Source organism: Rattus rattus, chromosome 5 (genome assembly GCF_011064425.1).
Source record: "Rattus rattus isolate New Zealand chromosome 5, Rrattus_CSIRO_v1, whole genome shotgun sequence".
Classification (NCBI taxonomy): Eukaryota; Metazoa; Chordata; class Mammalia; order Rodentia; family Muridae; genus Rattus; species Rattus rattus.
The window spans coordinates 128,731,156-128,737,990 of NC_046158.1; the positions used below are offsets into that span (position 1 = coordinate 128,731,156).

At 37.5% G+C, this 6,835-nt stretch overlaps 1 protein-coding gene across 1 annotated transcript; it reads right to left on the minus strand.

Moving 5' to 3' along the window:
* Window positions 1–1,684: 1,684 nt before the first annotated feature.
* Window positions 1,685–6,369, minus strand: LOC116900684 (cystatin-S-like). Its single transcript, XM_032902387.1, has 3 exons — window positions 6,142–6,369; window positions 2,728–2,841; window positions 1,685–1,768 (listed from the first exon to the last, which is right to left on the minus strand). The coding sequence occupies exons 1-3, from the start codon at window positions 6,367–6,369 to the stop codon at window positions 1,685–1,687; spliced, it is 426 nt and encodes a 141-aa protein (XP_032758278.1).
* Window positions 6,370–6,835: the final 466 nt, after the last annotated feature.

The following is a 6,835-nucleotide window of genomic DNA, read 5'->3' on the forward strand; positions in this document are numbered from 1 at the left end:
ACATCCTTATCTTTTTTGTTGACTTTTAGTTGAAAATCGGTTTTATTCAACATTAGAATGGCTATTCCAGCTTGCTTCTTCTGCCCATTTGCTTGGAAAGTTGTTTTCCAGCCTTTCCCTCTGAGTTAGTGTCTGTCTGTGTCTCTGAAGTGTGTTTCTTGTAGGCAACAGAACGCAGGGTCCTCTTTGCATATCCTGTTTGTTAATCTATGTCTTTTTATTGTGGAGTTGAGACCATTGATGTTGAGAGATAATAAGGAATAGTGATTATTTCTTCTAGTTATATTCATATTTGGATGTGAGATTATGTTTGTGTGCTTTTCTTTTCTTTGTTTGTTGCCGAGATGATTAGTTTCTTGTTTTTTCTAGGTTATACCTTGCCTCCTTCTGTTGGGCTTTACCATTTATTATCCTCTGTAGTGCTGCATTTGTAGAAAGATAGTGTGTAAATTTAGTTTTGTCATGGAATATCTTGGTTTCTCCATCTATGTTAATTGAGAGTTTTGCTGGATACAGTACTCTGGGCTGGCATTCATTAAAATTGCCCTTTGGAAATGCCAATTTCATATTGTGAGAACTAATTTGTGATAACATAAAACTTCAATATTTACCCTGCACGTAAAATCTAATGTTACACCAGAGCAGACAAGGCCTATGACCATACTTTCATTTCTCTCTTCCAACAAGTTACATCAAATGTGAATACATGTATAAATATAGGTAGTTTTAAGCCCAACCCTATTTGGAGTCTGGGTGGAGATTTACTAATGAGTATTACTCATAGAGCAATGCACACAAACAAGAAAACACCTTCTATCTCTTTTTAATATATAGAATGCTTTTTCTGATAGAACCCATCCTACATCCTCCAAACTGAAGACAATAACCAATTAACAAACTGAGAACTCCCAACCATGTCTCCATGCTAGAGGCTATCCTCATTGTGCGATCCCATGACTCCATTCTTGGTCCTTATGTGACTCACAATGGTGCCTGGATGCGACAAAAACTGGGACCAATGTGTCCTGGAATTTTTAAGGCCTGGACCCTCAAACAAGGGAAAGCTAAATGTCCAATTTCAGAGTGCATTTTCCTGCCAAAGACATCATGACCTATTGTTTCACAGCAGCCCAATACACACCGTGTGGCAGACCATATAAATGCAGTCCAGCATGTCATGTGTATTTCACCGCCATTGTGACATGCTCAGGGACTAAGTCAAAGCACTCACTGAAGCATACATGAGGACTTCAGTATATCACTATTTTATATTGTCTCGCTGTTAGGAGCCATTTAGTCAGAAAAATTAAACTTTTACTTACTTCACTTTCTTTATCATCACAACAGTTTCAAAAATTTCAGTGTCATAAGATCTTTATTTGCTGTACACATGTGGATGTGAACCCCCATTTGGATCTTTCTTATTCAACAAAGTTAGAGACTCTGAGGCTGCAGTCACACAAAAATAGCTGTTGAATATTTTATTGAGCAAGGAAAGAACAAGCACATGTGGGCATTTTCAGAGGAAAGATAAAGGGAAAGATACTTGGCTCTATATTCGCAGCAGTCTAATCAACTGCTGATGTTGGTACTGGTAAGCATTCATCAAGGATAGGTCATCCACTGGAGTGGTGAGGCAATGCCAGAGACATCTGCATCCTGCACTGCACCACTTGACATTAAGTTATATATTGTGACAGCTGGAGCTTATCAAGGCCATATCATTCTCCCAGGGGGCATCATATACCTCAAATGAGCAGAATTCATGCTAGAAAATAAACAAAGAAGGTTGATCAGTGCTGAATAAAGCTAGGATGAAATTTGATACTAGAACTGTTTGAGAAAATTTGGCTGGTGAATATAAAAACCAACCTCTCCCAACTATACAGCACTCAGCCATCTTAAGCAGTGCCTGGTGATAGACAGCACTAATGATGTCCACCTACCATATGACAAGTGTCTACCATTTAGGGGCACAAGCATTCTCTACTTTTGTTCTTGTCAAAACATCCCCCTAAGGATAATTTTATGACTCCTTCAATCATCTCAGAAGGATACATTCTCTACACAGGACCCTCTCACTCCTAGACAGGGTACATCCTAGGACATGGAAATAGAAATTTCTGAAACCTTCATAGTAGGGAAAGTGGCAGGAAAAATTGCCAATGTACTCAAATGCAGTGTATCTCCAATGTAAAACTCCCAGGGGTTAAGCCACAATTTTGTGTTAAGAATAGCACCAATGGGCTGATTTTCATTGAGAAAAATGGGGACAGAAGCTTTCTTGGAAGGGTAAACATCTCTTCAAAACAATGCAAACTATTTCTACCTCCTCCATTTTAACTAAGCCACACTACAGTGATCTCATAACACATAATTCACTTGGAAACTCAAATTATTTATATATACAGATACACTGTTCCCCCTGTGCTGTTTATACTGTCAATACTTCCTATATGTATTCTTAACTAAGTACACTACATTTACACATATATATTTTAACATTATCACCTATGTATCTTTGAACTTTTGACTAAGAAAATTCCAGACACTTTGAACAACTTACACACACACACACACACACACACACACACACACACATACACACAAACATTTTCTCCTCTATTTGCAAATATTTCCCTGTGCATGTATATCATACCAAATGTACTTTCCCTAAATCACAAGGTTGTACATCCCTCTACTTTCACAAAAGGGTTATATCCTTACCTCCTGCTGTCCAGCCTGGTCCTTTGCAGGACAGTTGGTCAAGTCAGCCTGGGTCTTCAAACAGTTTGTTTTGACTAGGATCACATCAAACAAAAATTTGGTTCCAGCCACCACCTAAGGTTAATTTAGAGATTCACTCTTACATTAATATGAACTTCACATGAGCTCTTTTAAATTCTAGTAAGTGAATCAGGACACAGAGAGAAGACTGTTTCTAGTATTTTGGAAAATTGTGTGGCTCAGAAGAGTCAGCAGGCACGGGTGAAATATCACCCCATGAGAACAGCAATGTCTACCAACTAGAGCTTCCAGAGAATAAACCAAAAATATATACATGGTTTCACCTATGGCACCAACAATATATGTAGTGGAGGCTGGCCTTGCTGGGCAACAGTGGAAGGAGAAGCCCTTGGTCATGCCAAGGTTGGATCCCCAGTGTAATGGATTGTCAGGGAGAGAGATAAATGAGGGTGAATGGGAGGGGAACAGCCTTATAGAAGAAGGGGTAGAGTGGGGGATTGGAGTCTTATGGACAGGAACCTGGGAAAGGAAAAAAAATATTTGAAATTTAAATAAATATCTAGTATTATTAAAAAAGGAAATAACTCCAATAAAAAAAGAAAAAATGAGCACTGATTGCTCTTCCAGAGGTTCTGATTTCAATTCCCAACAACCACAGGGTAGCAGACCACCATCAGTAATTGATCAGGTGCCCTTTTCTGGTGTGTGTGAAGATAGCAATAGTGTACTCATGTAAATAAAATAAATACATCTTTTAAAAAATTGTATTCATCAATTCAAGGCTGATCAGAAGATGAGTGCTATCTGGAGGCTAAACAACAGGATTAACTTGAAACTCTAGCAAGAGATGAAGAAGGAGGTTTGTTCCAGTGAGTGGTGTCTGGGAATTCATTGAATCATTGTGAGAGGACGAAATCCATTCTTTCCTTTCATTCCAACTCTTCCCGGCATGGACATAAAGACATGGGATGCTTCACTTAAAGAATGTCTCAACATAAAAGACATATACTTTTGCACTGTCTTTCCTTAAAGTACAACGATTAATAGGTATGTGTTTGAGTGTGAAATTTTCATGTATGATTTTTATGTTTTATTTAATTATAACTACATATTTTCCTACAAGGAATCCCTGAATAATCCAGACAGATTTCTAGAGAAGCAAATGTGGACAGCAGACAAAGTGTTAAGAACCACAGGAACCCTTAAGTGAATCACGTGCCTGACATACCATTAAGATTCATGTTAATTAAATGAGATTCATCTTCTCTATTCAGTGTGCAATGTTCTATGATTCTCTAGTAGTTGTCATAATATGCCTGAATAAAGATGTTTATGTAGATATCTTTTTTATTTAAAGGTCGGGATTTCATAGGTGCCAGTCCATTATGCATAAAAGAGTGTCTAGAGAACCACGAAATTAACATAATGTTGACAGAAAACCAAAACAGGACATGGAAGAAAGAATCAAGCGAACACTTGAGGTCAGAGAATGTGGTATCAGTAATATTTTATTTAAGTATCCCAACCACTTAACTCTGATGATCACTCATTAGTTTCATCATTTTAAAGTTTCAATCATGGATAATGAGAGAGTTTTCAAGAGACTCTGGATACATAATGATCTGCTGAAGGCAATTACATAGTCCAATGGAAAATTTCGTTAATACTCACTTATCTAACACTCATTAAAATTATGTTCGCAATCTAGAGGACCTCAATGTAGTTTCCTTTTATGAACTCTTGTAAAATATGTGAGGACTGCACAGGAAAATGTGAGTCCATATGAAAATGCTATAGACGGGAATAACTGGGTTATGCTTTATATCATTGATATTAAGGGCAAGGAGAATAGAGTTTTCTCCTAGATGCATCATAACTCACTGCTGTGTTTGTATTTATATTAGTAACATCCACCATGTGCTTGAGAGATGGTCTCAGTGAGATGGTTAGATTTTGAAGGTTTTTTTTTATAAATATGATGGACTGCAAGTATATATTTTCTGCTTGCTTCAATGTTGACTCTATGGCTTAGCATCCACAAGTATGGGCTATTGACCCCTGATTATTCTTGCAACAATCTCCTTTCAGCCCTCTCCATTGTGCTATCTTCAAGTAGATTCCCCGATGCTCCTCTACACAAGTATTGAGAAGGCAATCCAGACTGTGATCCAAATCTAGTGGAAGAGGAAACAATTTTTTGAAGCCAATTCCTGGGACAGTCAAAGGTAACCATAAAAAATGAAGCTAATGTCCTGAAGAGTGGTGGTATTCCTACTATAATGACTCATATAGGATCTAAGTCATCATTGTCGTTCAACCTGAAGACGCCAAAAGAAATAGTATTTTGCATATATACTTATTCTTTATGATAAAGGAAAGCCTGTTTTACATTTCTGTCTGGAAAATCATTGGGTTTTCATCATTCAAACAGCTACCTCATACTCAGTAATATTCTATTAGGGTACCAATCCCTTTATGCAGTGGAAAAACATAGGCTTATCACCATGATGGGTGCAGGTGTTTATACACACAGTTCAGCAAATCTTTAAGGAAAGGAAGTTCAGGCAAAAGAAATTTGTGAGGTCCTGAAGCCATTCTGAGAGTGGCTAGAAGTGGATCATGAGTACTGAGTGACTCTCTATATGAGAAGTCTTTGTACAAACAGTTTCTTCATTTATCTGTAAATTCTTTTAAAATTTATAAAAGATTGCATTTTTACATGATGGAAAATATACACTGAAGAGTTTTAACAATACATGTAGATATTGCTAACCCAGATATGCATATCTTTCAGCTATTGGAGGAATCTGGATTAAAGTCAAACAAATATAATAGTAAAAAAGATATGCTGGATTGAATTATAGCCCCTGTGCTATAGTTGTAAAAGCTCTTATATTGTTTAATATCATAAACAAGGTATGAATTGTATAAAATACTACAAATATCAAGAAGGAATTCTACTTGTGGTGAGAATATAATTTTGTGGTCACATATTTATGTGTTTGCAATATCTACAGTCTTAAGAAGACTAACAATAATAAGGTTTTCCCAGATCTGTTGAAGAGCCACTGTTCTTGTGTATTGGAGAAGTTTAGCAAGAAACAGTCATGCACACACTGGCATGATACTCTTACATTTCAAAGGAGTAAAACAAGTTATTGCAGTTTGGGTAAACTAACATACATGTACTTTCAGTGAACAGAACATATGTCATCAAAAGTCATAATGAAGTACATAACATGTGAATATTGCCAATATGTTCAAGTCAACTCACTAGATACAAAGCAGACTGACTTAGAACCGACAGCAATACGTTGGCAAGAATGCTAGATGGAGTAAACAGACATACCTGTCCCTCTATAATTCAGGCCTTCTCAATGAAGGATAACATACCTGCTTTTGGACATTCTTCACTTCCAACACACGGCTCAGGTACAAGTCACTGTTGTTTTCATTGTACTGGCTGACAGCAAAGTTCAGTGATTCTCTGGCCCCTTCGTCTTCCATGCTAGATTTCTCTATGCCACCCAGAATGTGACCTAGCACAGGGTAAGTGCACAGGTTCAGAACTAGCATGAAGGTGGTCAGCAGAAACAGTCGAGCATGGAGCAAGTAGGCCATGTTCTTCTCGAAATGGACTTCGATCCAAGGTTAGAAGAGGAACTGCAGTGAACCTTGATCAGGTAGTGAGTACAGACTTCAAATGGATTAGCCTTTTATTCTCTGTTCTTAGTTTACATTGGCTCCTTTCCACTACCATATGTTTTTTCACCTTTTCCTTCCTTTTACTAGTTCTCCTTTTTACTATTTATTTTCTGTCTTGTGATTCTTCCTAAAGGGTGCCAGAACTTAATCCTCTTCTGTCTTATTCTGGGCCATATCTTCCCATTCCATACATCCCCATCACCTCTCTATTTCACCTATTTCTTATCCTCCCAAAGTTCCAGATTATCTCTTCACCCTAGCTTTCTCCACAAATCGTTTTCTTCATTCTCTTAGCTTTAGTTGGTTGGTCTTGCTTCACCAAATTTATACTCTTCTCTGGCTTCCACATTCCTTCAAGATCTAACCTGAACACTTTGTGGTC

Coding starts and splice junctions, on each gene's coding strand:
- LOC116900684 (XM_032902387.1), bottom strand. CDS start 6,369: ATGGCCTACTTGCTCCATGCTCGACTGTTTCTGCTGACCACCTTCATG. Junction 2,842..6,141: donor TGAAGAATGTCCAAAAGCAG/GTATGTTATCCT, acceptor AATTAACCTTAG/GTGGTGGCTGGAACCAAATT. Junction 1,769..2,727: donor ACCAGGCTGGACAGCAGGAG/GTAAGGATATAA, acceptor TTTATTTTCTAG/CATGAATTCTGCTCATTTGA.